Here is an 18,501-nt window from a genome sequence, read left to right as displayed (position 1 = left end):
GCATAACTTATTCAGTAGTTTTTCTTATTCTTAAGAGGGAACAAGGGGCTCTGATTCCTCCATAAATCTCTGTCCTTCACACTGCCTGAGTGATGGCTCCCTGTCAAGGTGAATAATACATCACCTGGCTCTCCATTGTTGGTCTTCTCCAAATCCTCTTTGGTTGTGTCCTTTTTCTCTCGATTTGGTGCCAACATTGCAGTAGCACACTGATTTCTTTTTTTCTAAGTTGTCGATGCACAGGGCATGCGATATTGTTTGCCATTGTCATCCCTTGACTTGCTCACCAGCAGCTGTATAACCGATGAATAAAAATTTTGCTTAGCGGTAGTGAAATTTTCAATAAAAATAATGCTCTCAAGATTTGCTTTGTTGAAGTATCAGAAACTAGAGTAATAAGTGTTTAAATTTGAGGTTCTTCTCTTACTCCTCTAGACACCTACAGACAAACTAAAGTGTGTCAAGCGATGTTGTGTCACCATTATGAACCTGTTGTGTTTAGCAAGTGAAACTAGTGTGCCTGGTGCAGATGAATTTGTTCCAGCCTTGGTGTATGTGGTAATACATGCAAATCCCGAAGGCCTCCTGTCTACTATGCAATATGTTAATAACTTCTATGACAAGAGGCTCAGTGGGGAAGAGGCCTATTACTGGATGCAGTTTTGTGCAGCTATCGCCTTCATCAAAACATTGCGCTATGGTTCTAACTAAAGCAATTTGAGGTTAAAAGATTTATCAGACACAATTTTGAAAGGGAGAACTCAACTTGATTTTGAAAGAAGACAGTAGAGAGTTGAAAAGGCAAAAGAAAATGAAGGAGCTGGTTCATTTTGTTAAAGTGAGAAAAGGTTGGTCCAAAGATACAGCAAAGTGACTCCTCGGGAGCCAGCTAATGAAGTCTACCAAAATGTACTACTTTACCAAAATGTACTACTTTAACAAAATGAGTTGTCTGAGATGAACTTGCGTAGGTACTAAAAGTTAGAATCACCTGAGACCACCTGAAACCATCTGAAACCACCTGAAACCATCTAAGACCACAAAGGAAACCTTCAAGGAAACATTCCATTGTTCTTGTTGAAAACACACTCAATTAGCTCTACAAATGGCTGGGAGTTGCACGGGAAAATGCAAATTAATTTCTTGACAAAGCACTTGCGTGACAATATCAACATGCAATCGCGAATGCAAAGAAGAAACTGTTTTAAATCGAAAGAAATACATGAAGTTGTTTCAACGGGATCATGCAAATTATAAATGAAAAAGCCCAGGAAGGCCTGAAGACTTTCAAACCTCCTAAGGAAATTTTGAACATTGTGTTTTTTTTTAATCAGAGATGAATTCATATCGTGACGTAGAATTTCACTGACTTTGTTTTTGCAAGAGTGAAATATATGTGGATTTTTTGCAAGGTATTTTACTGCAAATGACAGAATATAGCTGATGAATGGTGGCGTTAACTTCCGCTGCCTAAGTAAATTGATTAGATAGTTGAGATTTTGAGGAAAAAAAAGCCTATAGCCCTGTTTGTGGTGCCTATTCTGTACTGTAGGGCATTATATATGATATCCATAAGCCAGGCTCCCCATGGTTAAACTCAATTGTTAACACTTATTTTCTGGTGTTACCCATAATTTTTTAGGTGCTTTCAAGTTGTTTTAAATTGTTTCAAGATATTTTCAGGTAATTTCAGATGGTTTCCTTGTGGGTTTCAGATGGTTTCAGGTGGTTTCATTGGTGGTTTCAGATGGTTTCAGGTGGTTTCAGGTGATTCCAACTTTTAGTACCTATGGATGAACTTGATCATAAGTGTATCTATAATTATGGCTTCTTTAATTTAGACATTTTACTGTCACTGTTACTTCATTTGTCATTTTAGAGACACGAACAGTCACCTTTGAATCAAAGGAGAGCTGCAAGGTGAAAGGTATCAAAAACAGACAGCTCTAAGAGGCAAAAAATATATATTTAGAATAAGGGAAGATTAAGTTGTTTAGTGACAAAGGAATTTGAAAATTATACATCACATTATTTTTACAAATGTGCCAGTTGTTGCAGCACGAGATTAGGGTAATAGATTTCATTATTTTGTAAATGTACTCTTGATCTTATGTGCTCTTACTTTTTTACAACAAGAATTTTTCTTATCACTATACCAGTAAATCCCAGAAAAGCCATGTTTATATTTTGTCTCACATTTCAAACCATAACTTGAGAAAGCACTTATGTTCAGTTGAAAAAAATTTGTATTTAGTATCTTAAAATGTTGTATGGTTTTAACTCCTGTTATGTTTATAACAGCATATAGGTATAAACTTAAGAAAGATATCTTGACTTTTTATTGGAAACTGTTTGGGATAGTTTGTAAAAAAAGGGGTGTGTTTGGGACAGTGTGTTTACATTTTCTTGTGATAATTATTGGTTCAAGGTACACATTCAAAATTCCAGATTTCCCCTGCTCATTTGTAAGATGTAGCAGCTCTATGATTATTGATAACCTGCCATTTAGAAGGTAGAAGACAGCATGGTGCTACCAAGCAGTTCCATTGTAGGAGTCAAGAATGTCATGTAAACTTGAAATGGATTTATTTTATATAACTTAAAAATAATTAATTTTATCCAAAGCAGTGCTACTCTACAAGCAAGCCCTTCGTCATGACCACTGTAGCACAAGAAGTTTTTCACCTGGGAATCAGTTCAAGGCCTTAGCCCTTGAACTCCCAGAAGTGATTAACATGTAATTTCTCCCTATAATGTCCCTACTCATTCTCAGGTGATGAGAATACTCAAACTTATCTGGTAGAAGTTGATATCTTGGTGTGACACCATTTTTATAAGGAAATGTCTAGCAGCTAGAGGAGAGTGTTAAAAATCTGATTGTGGGAGATAAAGGGTTATGAAGCGAGCCCATGAGAGGTCTATAAGGAATTTATTAAGGCCCTGCTTGCAAGCTTAGGTGTTGAAAAATGTGAATACTCACACATAGTGACAATTTTTTTATTATTTTAGTTGAACTTGAGGATTTTATCAACCTGGTGTCTGAAGGGCTGTTACAAGTACTTAATGAATAAATCATAATAAATACTTAATGAATAAATCATTATGAAGCTGATAAGGTAGTTTTCAAACTGGTGTGGAGAGTAATTTGGGATTACATTTAATTTAGTAATGCTCCACTGCACTGGTGAGGAAATTCTGTTTAATAATCAGTGAGAGCCTCATTAGTTGGTCATCATTCTTCTTACTCTCATGATCTTTGTTTGATTCAGGGGTGACACTGTACTGAAATATAAGTTAGAGTGTGCAATGGTGCCAAGTGGCTTATCTAGCACAAGCTTGTGCAGGTTTCTGTAGCATGATGCAAGTATTCCCCTCTGGATGGGATGCCAGTTCATCAGAAGGTCACTCCCAACATTTTATCAGGCTTTCCTGACAATTTACCTGAACCCATTTGTGCTCCTGGATGGAGAGAGGCACTGTGGAAGTAAAGGGTTTTGTCCAAGAACACAACACAATGAGCTAGTTAGGTCTATTACCTGGACCTAGTGACCTGAAATTCAACACCCAAACTTGTAGGGCTACCTATCTCACCTTAAAGTTAAATCCTTGATCAATTAAATTTGATGGGGAAAGATAGTTTTTCATCTTGTTTCAAGTGTGAGACAAAAAAACAAAATTTGCATCCCTATGAGGAATCCAACCTTAGACCTTTAGTTTCCCTGCCCTGATGCTCTACCACTGAGCCACAGACTCTACGTTGGGCAAGACCTGTTACAAAGTTCATACCATGCATGCCCTGCATAATGCTAAGATTGGCACTATTGATAGCATTATGTTTTGTAAGTAGAATAAGAAAGATGGTAAGGAATTGGAGTTTCTCAACAAGTCAATGATCTTCATATGTTTAATCACCAGCATTGTCTTATTGTATCAAACCCAAACTATAATTATGCTAAAACAATTAATATTGACAATAATATATTTATTCACCTATATTAAAAATTTATGCTGCTAGTAACTCACATATGTACACTAACAAAATAAGACCAGAATTACACTTGAGTGTTTCTCCAAAACAACATGTACACATTTCAGTTTATCCATCCTTGTAAAATATGTATGTCCACAATACAACTAATTCTTTTGTTTCTGTCACTGTGAAACATGAAAAACAAAGTAGGAGGGTAGGTAGACTTTATTTAGCCAGGGTGGCCCATTCAGCAACAAGGCTGATATCCAGAGAGGACCTGGAAAGTATGAGAAACTACAAATGCCAAATCAATAAAACATACAACAAATAAGACTCAATTTTGCTCTTTTACTATATCCTATTTATGTTTAATAAATTAATCAATTCAAAGCTACAACACCTTCCCCCTTCCCCAGGCATTTCAACTCTTTGCTCAAATTCCCACCTCCTGGGCAAAAATTGTGTAGAAGAAAAATAAGCAAGCTTTATAGACATTTTTTCTGGGCCAATCACTTGCAAAAGTGAACTATTTACCTTCAGCACATTCATATTTAATGATGTAACACTTGTATACCACTGGGAAGACTTGACACTTCCTGTTCATATTCCCCCTCCCCCAAGCTAAGCTAGGTTCAAGTCCCCCCCCCCCAACACACACACAGCACAGGAGACAGCCAAATCCTGAGAGGTAGAGGGATCTTAAAGCTTCAAATTGATTGGTGCATTACCTAAAAAGAATTACCTTTACTTAACTAAGTTGTAAATTGACTGCAATTCATTCCTCACACTAAAATTATAGAATTTCTCCTTACAATAATTATTAACAGAATATCAAGAACACAAGTGATGAGAATAAAGAAAAATATCAATAATATTAGGGGATTACTAGCTGATCCAATACCAGATTGTCAAAGCGTACATCATAAGAATTGTAAGGTCTTGTATAGCAGACTGTAAGGAGAAGTACTAATGAGATCTTGGGAGTGATACAGTTAATCAGCTTGTCTTACACTATTGACACTTTACTTTTCCCCAGTGCAAGAAATTTTTGAGTGACAAATCCATCACCATTCAATCTTAGTTTCATGTAAAGTGCAAAACAGACATTGATCACAAAACAATAACATCAAGGAGTATACTGCATCTTGGCCAATAACCACGAGGGAAATGCATCCTACACACTGTTCATATAGCAATCAAACATTCCAGGTTTTCTGAGGCATAGGATTAATTTTTAGTTATTTGGAAATATGATGAGCAAGTAAGACTTGCTTATGCCAATGCTGATGACTTTCAAGGACTAATGCTATACAAGAGCTTTAATTAGAACTTTCTAAATCATTTTTAATTGTTATAACCAAGCCTGCATTCATATATTAGAGTAGATACTATAATTTTGATTACATTCTGTATTCCAGTTGTTAAAAACATAATCTTCTCAGTTTGCTCTCATTCCCAAATATACACAGATGGTACTATAGCAGTGCGAAAGCAGCCATTCCATGTTTGCTGTCACATCATGAAACAAACAGAGAGATCAGTTATAGCAGTTTTCTTGACAAAAGCTATAAGACCAAAACCTGTAAACACACTAGCACTAGCAAGCCACTGCTTTTTTTCATACATCAACACCATGAGCTGAACTGAGAATGTAAAGTCACATCCAATGTTTATCAAGGCCTCTTTGATTCATTTTACCTACATGTACCAAGGCACACCTTCTTAAATCAATCTTTCAGCACATAACCTCCTAAAATCTTCAAATAATTCATTAGTGTCCACTCCAGTTTTCTTGAACACAAAACACAGCCTGCCAGCAAAATCCCCCTCATTTCCGTCCATCAAGTACTTCTCACATCTTTGTTCTTTTTGATGGAGGTTCATCCCTGGACCGATCATTTCCACGTGAGTCAAAGTCAGCATTGGTCATTTCAGTCAGCCCCTGTAAACTAGAGAACTCTGGGCCTCCTTGCTCATCTTTGTCCTCTTGGGAGACTGGTAAGGAATCTGAGGGGGTGTTACTGCGACTTCCTAAAAGACATAAGTAAAAAGTAACTTATTCAACCAAAATTTGTCAATAATCAGGATGTTCATTATGCAGCCATCAGCAAATTCTTTAGCTCCCATCCACTTATTTTGGTGCTACACAGTCACCTTGCAGACCTATTTCTCCATACCTGCTTTGCCATTTTGCCCTCTCTTTCTCTGTTCTCCACTCTGCAAAGACAAAAATTTAGTTACACCAAGTTGGGAAGATTTTGTGGCATTGTACTGCACTGTTTATACAAAACTGTACAGGCATCTCATTACTTAACAATGAAAACTACGCAGGAAAGTTAAGAAGTTTAGCCAAGTATGACAGGCAGTGTTGTCATTAGAAGTGGTAACCCATTTGTCAGATGGTTTTGAGTAGCTACTTTGCAAATTGTGATCAAAGACAGAAAATACATATTTTTTTGAACTGAATTTAACAACTGACAAAAAAAAGTTACTCAAATATTTCCCAGAATGGTACACTGTAAACTGTACTATGGCCATACCTTAGCTGATCCTGCCTTTCCAGCCCACACATTAATTGAGTCAAACAGTTCATTGAACCCTCTTGCCTGATAAACCAGAGAAGATAGATTAAAGACTGTTCAATTAACCTTTTATACTCTAACATCACTCTACATATTTTCCATACTGTTCTCTATACATTTCTTAAGGTGCTGACAAGGGCCATTTATGTTTAACAATTAAGAGCATCTTTAGTTGGTGATCTTTTCCTTTATTCCCATGACCTTATATTGTTTGTTGTAAGGAGAAATTAGATGCCAGTCAATGGGTTAGCACTAATAACAGGCAGTTCTTTCATGATGGTAGGATTGCCAAGGGCAACTTAGTCACTGTTGATACTTTTTTCTTACTTGATGATGAAGATGATGAGGTTCATGGTAGACTTGACCCTGTCCATGAGGCGGCATGTGTCCTGTGGCTGGATCAATACCATAACCTGTGGCAGCCTGGGAAATCACATGTCGCAAACCTGGTACCTTGAATGGTAAAAAAATTAATTAATTAATTTATGAATATAGTTTATATCTGACCACTTGCAGCCCAGAGGCTGAATTACGGGTGCAGTGTAAGGTTGAGAACAGACGTCAGCATATCAGGTGCCTCTGGCAGCCGCTTCAGTCTATCGATCTCACCTTCCCACCCATCCCACCCCAGGGGAGGACATCCATCACACAGTAATCTTGTGTGTGGGAAATTAACGTCTCCTACCAAATGATTGCTTTTGATCACCCAACAATCACTTTTTGCAAAAATCATCATGCCGCAAGAAGAAACCAACTCAAAGGTATGGCAAAACCCAACTTTGTGGTAAGTTGGTGGCTCCTGTCCCAATGCAACTACAGTTGATTACATGTTGTATATCTAAATGTAGTGTGCTTAAATTTCTGAAAGAAACCACACAAATCACTCCAAAGTAAATGAAATCAAGAACGGTAGTTTTCAAAGTGTAGGACACCCCACCTGGGTAGATTGAACACTCATGTGGAAATACAAAGACGGCTAAAATTTAATATGCTTATGAACCATATGCTCAACCACAGGGCTCAACCAACTTTCATTACCACTAACCTGAGACTGGACGTTAGCACCAACGTTAGATCCAGTCTGATATTCAGCACTCATGCCACTGCCGTTCATCTGAACACCATACATGTCTGGCTGAGGCTGACTAGTAACTGGCATTTGATGCTGTGATGACGACACAACGCCTGTTGGACTCCCTGCTACAGCACCCCCTGGGTATTGTCCTCAAATTGGTAGGGAAATATAAGGCCAATATAAATTTCTTTTTTTTCGTTTTCTCAGTATGCACAAGTTTTCAAGGCTGACCAATCCAGTATCTACCAGAAGATTTAATAGTTTAAATTGAAATTCAGCTCTCAGGAGTGAAAGGGTCTTAGAATGTCATCTGGTGCATTCCTTGAACTAAACTCAAAGAAACTTTAATATGATCACTCTATCCACCAATAGATAGGTTTGCACCAGCCTAGCAGCTTTTAAATGTTCTTCAAAAAGCAAAAGTTATTAGATAATTAACACAAACCTTGAGCAGAGGGTGGCACTCCTGGCTGACCTTGAACTTGACCTGCTGGCCCACCTCCAGAGGCAGCTTTAGCGGCATACATGTTAGCCTCTTCTTGGGCTTTTCCGATGTTTTTCTTGTATCTAATTCTTTTATTACCAAACCAGTTTGATATCTGCATGGAACAGATGTTACACCAAATTCATTGGCTTGGTAATGAAACTTGCCATATAAACTTCTTACAAAGCACATATAAATGTAACACATGAACATGTGGCTGTACATAACGTTACATACTGACTTCAACAGCAGTTAACACAACTTTTGAAGTAGGGGAATTTCAGTAACTAGCGGGGCAAGTGGTTGCTGGTTTTCCAAAGACCTGGATTTTGGCAAGGATACTCAAAAAGCTATTTTACTGCACGTTTCTCTTTCACAGCTAACCCTTTAACTCCTAGAAGTGATTAGCATGTAACTTCTCCCTATAATATCCATATATCACCCAGCAAACAGGTAATGAGAATACTCAAACTTATCAGGTTAAAGTTATTATCTTCATCTGACACCAAATTCGTATTAATTATTTACAAGGAAATGTATAGCAGCCATATGGGAGAGTTAACAATTAGATCTTGTGAGTTAAGTGCTTTATAACAAAGCCAACTTGACCCTTTGAAGCGGCAGATGCACTGAGTTGCACTAACAGAAGTAGATCTTTCCACCTGAACAGTGCATTTCTTCCAGTAAGCCCAGTCACTGATTAATATTATTTACATGCAAGAGTGATGAACTGTACTATTTAGCCTGTACTATTTAGGTCAACATCCACTATAGTACCACCAGTTTATGTTGTACTATACCTGCGCAACACTGATGCCACACTTTCTGGCCAGTTCTTCTTTTGCTTCCTCACTTGGGTAAGGGTTACTCAAGTGAGAATAAAAGTATTCATTCAAAATTTCTGTGGCCTGTTTACTGAAGTTTCTTCTTTTTCTCCTGAAAAAGTCAAGGAAAAAACTTGGTGCATTAATTCCTCTGATTGTCTGATGTCTTATCAACCTCACCGCTAATGATCAGTATATAAAATAAAAAAAAATATGATAAAATAATATGATTAAATGTTGGTTAAGAGCACTGAAGAGGTAAAAGTACAATAGCCTAACGAATTCTTTTTCTACTGGTCAACTGCCTTACTACAATCCTAGATAATGTACATCTCACCTGTGCCAAAACTTTATTGTGAAAGAAACAAATGCCATCGTCATACATTATGAGAAAAACAGTTCATGAAAAAATGATTAATGCTTAGGATTACCTGGCATCCAGGAACCTTGATCTCAAAATCATAACAGCTTCACAAGTGCTCTGTTTCAGCTGCATCTGAATTGCACTGAACTTGCGATGAATGATATTCACCATACGCTCAATTTCTTTGGGAGAAATAGGTCGTGTTCTTGATTGTTCTCTCAAGAGATTCATGACGTGGGTGGTAAATTCATTGCAAGCCTAAAAGAGGAAAATTCAAATTTTTAGCAAAGGCTGTTGAAATGACTTAAGATTTACAAAAACTGTGCAGATGGTGTTCAAGAACTTGTAATAGCATAATAACTCTTGCTGTTGTCGCATAATATATGTGACCAGGTAAAGCTCTTTGTCAAATAACCTTGTCCTCAATTAGTAGTCATTGAATGGTGTTATAGTTTAGTAGCAGATGTCTGGAACTGTTCCAAAGGATCTCAGTATTAGTTTATGTTTAGAGCTGTTCTAAAGGTTCTTGATATTGGTTTAGTGTTCATTTTTGGTGTCTTGTCTGACCAAAGGCTATGATCTGAACCAAGCATCTGAAATAAGTTAAGTGAAAGAGTTCATCACATAACCTATAGAAATCCAGAGGATTTACAATGTAACACCCATTTTCAAAAGCTATTTCTAATAGGTAACTAATTTTAGTTTTACTAAAATTATTCCAAAGAGAATCCCGTACTTTGTTAAGCGGACTGTACCTGTTCATATTTTTCCAGTTCTGTATGATAAATCTGTCTGATCTGATTCAACTTAGCTCTGTACTCTGTATGTTCAGCTTGATTCTCATGTACCCCTGCTGCTGCTGCTGCTGCTGCAGCCGACCCACCTCCCTTCTCAGGGCCTGCCACACCCTCTGCAAGGAGCATGTTATCCAACCTCATCAGCTGAGGATCAGGAGGTTCATCTTCTTGGGATCCCCTAATACTCAAAACTGTTAAAGAAAAATACAATTATAGTAAGCAGGGCTCAACACTAACGGTAGCCCACTAGCCACAGACTAATAGAAATTCGGTTTTGGCTAGTGGTTTTTGGTTTCCACTGACCAGTTTGGCTAGTAAATGAACTGACATTGTCATAGCATCTAAGATGTCACCAGCCACTTGGCTAGTAAGTTGATAAGTTAGTGTCGAGTCCTGGTAATTGCAGCCTTATAAACATTTCACTCCCAAGATCTCATTCACAACTCTCCTTACTGTCTGTCACACAATTTATGAGGTTAGTTTAGAGAATTTGCTATTGGACCAAGAAACAATTCCCTTGTCAATATTTTGCTATATCCTCATCACTTGTCTGTTGGTATTGTATGGATGTTCTAAGGAGAAATTCTGTCTTGATCACTCATGAGAGTTAAAGGGTTAAGACCTTCTGAGCCACTTTGGTTTTTTCTGTTTTCTGTTCTTTTTTTTTTTTTTTTTTTTAATAAAACAAGACTGATTTTTTGATCATAGTATTGTGGGTAACATTCTAATTAAAGCAATTGTGTTAAGTATCTATGCTATGTAGGAACAAGGATGTAATGAAAGAAAAAGCAACTAAAAACACAAAATGTTTTATTTACATTTTGGCTGAGAGAGACAATAATAATTCAATCTTAAAATAAAAAAAAGGATGGAAGTCTTTTTACACATGCTCTGACAAATGAACATTTCAAATTTACATGATTCCTGGGGGTGGTCTTCTATACAACTCCAATTGGATGCTTTGCAATTTTACTGCAAGATTGCTCATCAAAATTTTACCAATACACATTGCATTGGAGGCAATCATAGGAGTCAACTGAAAAAAAAAAATGGAAATCCCTACAAAGTTTTTTTTTTAATATCTGTTACTTTTTCATACCCTAATAATTCATTCAAAGATATACAATAAAAAAAAAAAAACAAGGTAGGTTTTTTTTTGTGCTTCCAAAGTTTCCCAAATGTTTCATGCCTGTGGGTGACCACAAATCAAGAAATGTCAACACTGAAGTATCCTGCTCAATCTCTGGAGACTCTCAGCAAAAACTCATTTTGCTGGAAGCTATCCAGCAGTCACACCAGACAGATCTTGGTTTGATTCAACTCGCCAGCAAGTTTATAGTTACGACTAAATGTGTGCAGCAATGATTGCTTAAACCACAATTGCCATTCCTGGACCAATTGCTTTAATTTCCTTGCTCCTTTTATCTTTCCCCATTCACAGTGTAGTTAAGTAGTGCTGACCGATAGAAAAGATTGGCACATGCAACTGAAACCAGGAGATCTTTAATTATTGTAATGAAAAACCAGAATGTTTTGCTGTGATGTTGACACCTTCTAATCGGCTTTTCACTTTTTGGCAGACTGAAGATTAAGTTCAAAATTAGACTATTGAAAATAACTTACGTACATTTCAATTATTTTTGCTTCAAAGAACAACATTTTCTCTCATATTCCATGTCTTTCACTGACTCACACTGGAATTTCATGACTCTCTTAACATAGAAAATGGTGAACAATTTCATGACTTTCCATGACCTGTAAAACCCTTATGCAAGACCATAATCTTGTTATCATTTCATTTATCAACCGGACATTTAACCAAACTCTAAAGAATCTTGACCAGCAGGCTAACTCAGGTTTACATAAAGAAAAGATATTTTAAATGCATGCACAATAAGCAATTCTTAAGTGATACCGAACTGAGTCATGCTAGGCTGAATTTTGAATCACAAAATTTGAAAGTTGTTCTCTGCATCACAGTTTATTGTATCTACACAGAATACGCAGTTAGAAGAAATTATCAGAATTTATCAACAAAAGAAGTAAGAATCAAAAACGGTTTCTGCTATCTTTGTTCAAAACAACTGCAAATTGATTCAGTTACTTAAATAACAGAACGGTTATGAAGTGGCTTTCATAGTTACAAAATTCTCAAAATACTGTAAACAGCAGATATTGGATATTCCATGGTTCTTGAGTACAACTACGTTTGAGGGAAACCTTGTATCCTTCAAATCACTACGGAAAGCCTAAACGAATAATCGAAAAATAAAACAAAGGCGTTTTCTTTGTGTAGTTGGCTACCATTGTTTGCCTAAAGGGAGACCGAAGACAAACAATAAACATTCGCGCCAACAAACTATTATGCTCACACTACAGTATAAACACTCTGTGATATCCGAAATCAGTATCTTTCACTTTAACCGCAACGAACGAGCGATCAAGCGAAAAAACGAACCTGAAAAAACTGGTCGAGATACTAAGGAAATTTATCAGTGAAATCTACACAAACCTTTTCTTGATAGAGGCCTTCTTTCAGAAATCAAACACGTTTAAACGAGCGATTAATATATTATCTTTCCGCTGATAAAAATTTGTTGTCATACAAACTAACTGATGAATGTGTGCGCTTAAGTCGCAGAAGTCTTTGGTTGATAAGCTCTAAAACAATAACGGCAAGGTGAATAATCTTGACAAAAAAAAGGTGTCGTTAATAAAATTAAAATGTGACCGTTTGATGATATGAAATCAGAGGAAAACATCCCTGACAAAACGCCTGTAAACTGACGATTTAAAGTCAGACAACGTTTCGAGAGATGATGGATGAATCGTTCTTTCGAGGATCTTGACAAAAATTTCGAAGGATTTATTGAATACCACCAGATCCGAGTGAGGAAGAAGAATAAGGTGCAAGTCCCATGTTAGCTCAAGCGTCGATAAAAAAAATAAACACGTGGTAGGGTTAAAAGCTGTCATTACTTGCCTGTTTTTTCCTTGATCTCACAGAGGACGTTGAAAAGGGCGGGCTTCATTCGATGGCAGTTCAGAGCATGTTTCCTAAATGGATATGTGATGGGAAAACAATGCATTATCATATGATAAGCCAAAAGGCATGCAGTCAAAAGATCGACAGTTATTAGTATACATAAGAGGGAACTGAACAAGTTTGCGTCACTGCAAAGTCGAGCGTAGTGTCGTGAGGATTTTGAAGAAACGACGCGAAATCAACGATGTGTTCGATTTCACTCACCTCGCTTGCGCTTCGTCCAGAGACTGATCTGTGATGTTCATGATTTGCTGCAAGATATCACCGATGTCCTGCTTACGACCGTCTGGACCTTCTTCAGGAGGCTTCATCTGCTCCAGTGCAGCTTGCTGACCCGATAACATGGGAACTTGGACAGAATTCATCACATTTCCTTCCATCGCGCGATAAAGATCCAGCTCTCGACAAATAAACCTACAAAATCCAAGATGTCCGCGCGCTTGAGTGACGAATTAGGAATGCTCAACACTCTACTTAACGGACGGTCAAAATAAAGCCCCGTACTGCCACTTTTCGACCTCGCAGTTTCAAAGCAACAACACTTTATGATAGCTGTTATATTTCACAGAGTGTTACGCTCGGTTGGCGGTCGTGTTTCCAATCTGCCACTCAACAAATCTTTTGAATTTGAAGCACAGACGTGTCAATATCTTTCGGTGCGTGAGAAGAACGCGAATGATTGACACCACAGGATTTGCTCAATTAGCATAAAAACCCTCATGTAAAATTCATCAGAGGAAAGTCACACAGCTTTCACTCAGTTGTTAAAACTCACCTTCCTTCCCTTAAGTGCTTCCTGGCTGAACCCAGAACGTCAATGTACAATTTCCTCGCTGAAAATGTAACGAGAACAAAGGATCATCGAAGGGACGCCCCAAAATTTCCAAAATGGCGGCCAACTGAGGACAGAATGTCAATATTCATTACAGTTGCTATGGTGCTTCTGCAGGTGTTGTTTTGGGGCGGAACAAAGAGAAGAAATTTACAGAAATAACAAAAAGGTAAGTGGAAAGACGTCCGGTCACGTTTTTCGTTCTTTTTTTTTTTTTTTTTTTCAGTTTACTATGAGAAAGACATTTACGTAACTTTTACGTGAAGAAAAATCAAACACTTTGTACTACTTTCAGGCGAGAAATGGTGTCACAACACGGTATTACGTATGCAAAATAATTAGTGTCAACATAAAAAAAAAATTGTTACCAGCATCATCTTGTTTCATTCTTGCATTTTAAATCAGTGGGATAAAAATCGTTAAAAGCTAAAAGATTCCTTCTTCTACCCACCAAAACATAAATAAAAATCTTGGAACCCCATAGAGCAGGACTTCATTTGACGCCATCAACATCAAAACAAAACAAAAAAAATGAGCTGCATCCGAATATTGCAACATATCATCTTTTGTGGTTTTCGCTGGACAAGCATCTTGACAGTAAACCACCCTCAGCTTGCTAGTTAAATGCTTCTGGTCGAAATTTTTTAGCTCGTAATGATATTTTGGAAGTATTTCGAAAACAGCGAATCATATTAGAAGAAAAAATGGGAGACTTTTCTCTGACGTCGAACGTGCGTCTGTACTATGCTAAATTATGGGCAACAGCCAATCACAGATCGTGAATTATGTCTATTCAGTTTTAAATGGTAAAAAGGCATTACGCATCTAACGAGAAGTTGAGAAAGTATGTTTCCTATTTCCCGTTGTATCATCCCGTTGACAGAGGCGATTGCGTTTAATTACTTGAGATGGGCTTAAATGGTTTTCGATTTGACGTCGCCAAAAACTTGTCGGCTCCCTTGCAACATATTAAAAAATCCCTCCGCTAAGTAACAATTTCAATATTTCTCACCTCTCCCGCATAAGTCTGTTGCGGTGAAATTACTACTCGTTTGTTTTTATTTATTTATTTATTTTTTTATTTTCTAATACATGGCTTTCTGTCCCACCTCTCCACAAGGCCACCAAAAACAAACTGAAAACCTTGTTTACTGCAGGATCGACGGAAAAAATAAACGGAATAAAGCAACAATTAGATTAATCATTACAGAGTCGGCAGCAAAATCTCCCACGCCTAGGTAACAATAAACCCGTAAAACCTTATAACCACGTGCGTTTAGTTGTTTCCCTGGGTGATCTCAGCAACTTGGAGATCTTACGAAGACTTTTGTCTCAATTTTGGGAAGAAAGGATTTTCTGAGAGAATACCTTTCTTGAAACATCTACTTCTACCTAATACACGCAGTTGTTAAGATCATTTGTTTATTTTTTAAGGAGAATCTTTTAAAAACGATACTGCCGTCTAGACACAAGCAAGCGTGATATGCCGGAAAGCGATCTTCCGAGTAAGCCTCTTTGATAATATCTACATCTCTTGGGACAAACTATTTATGCGCTGAAGCACTTAAAGTTGTATTGAAAGTGAAAAATTTTCTTTTTCTGGGATAGTTTTTCTTGCAAACATGCTGTGGCACCGGATTAATATCGAAAAGAGATATGCTCAGAAAGGGGACATACTTTTCAGTAACTGGTACCAGGAACCCGTATGTAATGACCCCTGCTAGTACAGAGTGAAAACTCCTAACAGATATTATCAGGGTTCTACGAAACACCTTTCAAGATTATTTTCTGAGGTCTTTCTGAAAACAAATTTTTTGGGTGCATCCAACACTTTTTTTGTTGTCAATGTCCATTTACGACAGTTTATATTTCGCCATATAAAGCCCATTTCTCGCTGGATTAGACTTGACCTCGAACTAAAACAGAAAGCCAGTCGTAGAAATATTTCATTTTTTAAGTTTCTTCCGTGATCAGTAAACGCTAATTAAAATCTTTAAAAGCATTGGAAGGCTTTTCACATCTGTTCATTTTGCTTTTTGTTTTTGTGTTGCGTATTTTGCTGCAGATTTTATTTAATCGACCAGCTTTTTCCAAAACAGATGTTATGAGTCTTTCTTACGGTAAGGTAAACAAACATTTTGACTGTAGCGAAGTTGTGTAAAGAGAAATAGTTATCATCCGGCTTAAGCACAGAAGCAGTATATTAAAATACGTTTAAAAAAGCTGAAGCTAGCACTGTGAACAGACAGGGAGCATGCGCGAGATCTAGCCTTGAGATGAACATGGAGCACGTGACGTTCACATGACGAAAAGCGAAACTGGCTAGGTTCGCTCACTGGAAAGTCATATGATCTTGGGGAAAAATTTTAGGGTTGAGCCTAGCCCTGAGAGCGCTCTAACAGCACGAAGTTTTAATTTACATGAAAAGATTTTGTTACAGTCAGTTTATTTTCTTCTGGACTTAGCTTCCAGTTCAAATTAGTCATCCGAATGTTACCGCTTCACTTTCACAGGAAGAAAATTCGATTTGAAATGAATTAGATTTTTTTTTTAAGTGTACGACTGAACTACGTTTGATTGAGATAAATCAGACCAAAATATTAAATTTATTTTATTTACCTCAGTTTGCAACAAATACAAATTATAAATAAGCAGAGAAGAATTAGGACATAAGGGATGAAGTAATAACTACAGACTAAATCCTAAGTTGTTGACGTAGAATGATTTTCACATCCCCCACGAATGACATTGCAAATGATAACGCGATCTGGTGATATTTGTTATAAAAAGTCAGCAAGCAGATACGCTTTCAAGCTGTGATCGACAGCTTCAGTTTTGTCTCAGGTTTGCTAGACAGTTTTTGCCTTACGCACATATTGTTAACATATATTACAATTTAGATTGCTTGATGTAATATTTAATCGATTGTAAAGGGCCTCAGTTCTTCTGACTTTATAGATAGAGAAAGGGATGAACCAAACTTGCAGACTGCGGAAAGCAAGGGGAAAAAATCAAACGCTGTCGGAAAGCTTACACAGTTTTGCTAAAGAGCTACTGCCCGTGGATTCGTACATCTGGCATCCTCTTCTTCAGTCCAGTCCAGTCCAGTGCAGTCCAGTCATCATAGTTTCTCCCTGCTTTTGTGCACACGACTTTGCTGGGAATGAATCTCGTGTCGGCTTTCTTATCTTACCCAGTAGATGTCGCTTTCGAAATGAAACAGGCAGAAGAGGTTGAATTTCCCGCAGTCACCGTTTGCAACGTAAACGCGGCGAAGAAATCCGGTTGGAGTGAAGTGGATCGTAGGGGAGGGTCCAAAGGTTACTAGTTTATCAGTGTACACTTATACCTCATATCATAGAGCACTTTCACAAATGGCTTCCGGATTAATAATATTCTTTTGTTTAAATTAAAATTAGCCCTTCTGGCCTCGTTCTCCAGTACAAAATTCAAAAGAATACATTATCTCAAGCGAGGCCAGAAGGGCTAAATTAAATTTAAACAAAAGAATATTAATCCGGCAGCCATTTATGAAAGTGGTCTATATTGTGGTCGCTTGTTATCGTTCAGTTAATTTCCTTGATATATTAAATTCTGCAGACTGTATGACCTTCGGTGGAAACTGCCAGTGGAAAACTATTTAGTACACACTATGATTTCAAGGTTTCAGACACAATTTTTCTTTTGCAGCAAGCATGTCTGCGAACAAACTCTTTACTTGAAAATTGTGCTAGGGAGGAGTGTGCTTTCCCACCAATCGCCTCTCTGGCAAACCAAACTGAGAGTTTGTGCGAAGTTTATAGACACATCTTTTCCGAGGACTGAAAGTTAGGCTTACCACTGCAAGTGCGAGAATATGGTCTCTGTTTAAGGAAAGTCTATCGCCTTTTCGATTTCAGCATCTCAAAAACCTATGCTTCAACATCTCTATCAATATTTGTTTTGTTCCCTGACCCTGGGAGTTCCTAATTGCCAGCTTTGATAAAACTTTAGCTTCACCTGCGCCATGTAAAAATAGTAACAGCACATGCAATAAAATAATAAGGAAAAGGAAGCACACACCTTCACCCGGAATAAAACTACTTGTGAGAAAAACATTCACAAATGTGTCTTTTCCGTGACAGCCGTTCAGACCTTTACAAATAGTCTTGACAACCAGTGTGAACAAATAATTTTAACAATCGTAACAAAATCACTAAAATGTTTTCTTTTTCTAAGGCTAACAACAATCTTGCGTAACAACAATAGATATGCGTTATTGACCACGTGTGAGATCAAGATACTGCATTTTAGCTGAGTTCATCAGTTTTTTAACATTTTTATGGTACAAGACGAATTCGAGGTCCATAAAAAAAAAAGAAAGAGGCTAATATCAGGCCATCTTGACCGAACCACCTCGATTAATCAAGGTTTTATCATATAGCAAAAATACTTCGATGTAATAAGAATCAAGAATAACTTGTTTATTTCGAGAGCCGGGAAAGAAATCGAACTGTGTCTGTGGCACAATAAACCCATGAGAGTCGT

At 37.4% G+C, this 18,501-nt stretch overlaps 2 protein-coding genes and 1 long non-coding RNA gene across 4 annotated transcripts in view; 2 read left to right on the top strand and 1 right to left on the bottom strand.

The window, feature by feature from the left end:
• The window catches only part of LOC111322882 (GTPase-activating protein and VPS9 domain-containing protein 1), a 16,561-nt gene extending 12,258 nt beyond the window's left edge, over positions 1-4,303 (top strand). Inside the window, exon 14 of the mRNA XM_022926099.2 lies at positions 436-4,303. Coding sequence (XP_022781834.2) covers positions 436-711 — 276 coding nt within the window. The 3' untranslated portion in view covers positions 712-4,303. The remainder of the gene's footprint in view (positions 1-435) is intronic.
• LOC111322915 (pre-B-cell leukemia transcription factor 1) lies at positions 3,891-14,044 on the bottom strand. Of its 2 annotated transcripts, XM_022926143.2 has the most exons (12): positions 13,918-14,044; positions 13,347-13,556; positions 13,080-13,153; positions 10,055-10,287; positions 9,367-9,557; positions 8,912-9,047; positions 8,073-8,226; positions 7,598-7,776; positions 6,880-7,005; positions 6,511-6,576; positions 6,148-6,187; positions 3,891-6,001 (listed from the first exon to the last, which is right to left on the bottom strand). In XM_022926143.2, exons 2-12 carry the CDS (start codon positions 13,520-13,522, stop codon positions 5,823-5,825), a joined length of 1,554 nt encoding a protein of 517 aa, XP_022781878.1. In that variant the 5' UTR covers positions 13,523-13,556; positions 13,918-14,044; the 3' UTR covers positions 3,891-5,822. The 2 variants fall into 2 exon arrangements, with proteins under 2 accessions (XP_022781878.1, XP_022781877.1); XM_022926142.2 differs by lacking the exon at positions 13,918-14,044 and having other exon boundaries at positions 13,347-13,760.
• LOC148733479 (uncharacterized) lies at positions 14,004-18,501 on the top strand. Its single transcript, XR_015999607.1, has 2 exons — positions 14,004-14,143; positions 16,933-18,501. It is a non-coding gene; the product is annotated as an uncharacterized LOC148733479 (long non-coding RNA).

Source organism: Stylophora pistillata, chromosome 4 (assembly GCF_964205215.1).
Source record: "Stylophora pistillata chromosome 4, jaStyPist1.2, whole genome shotgun sequence".
Taxonomy (NCBI): Eukaryota; Metazoa; Cnidaria; class Anthozoa; order Scleractinia; family Pocilloporidae; genus Stylophora; species Stylophora pistillata.
This window is presented reverse-complemented; position numbering and strand designations above follow the sequence as displayed.

Coding starts and splice junctions, on each gene's coding strand:
- LOC111322915 (XM_022926143.2), bottom strand. CDS start 13,522: ATGGAAGGAAATGTGATGAATTCTGTCCAAGTTCCCATGTTATCGGGT. Junction 13,154..13,346: donor CTGGACGAAGCGCAAGCGAG/GTGAGTGAAATC, acceptor ATATCCATTTAG/GAAACATGCTCTGAACTGCC. Junction 9,048..9,366: donor TCAAGGTTCCTGGATGCCAG/GTAATCCTAAGC, acceptor TGACTTTTTCAG/GAGAAAAAGAAGAAACTTCA.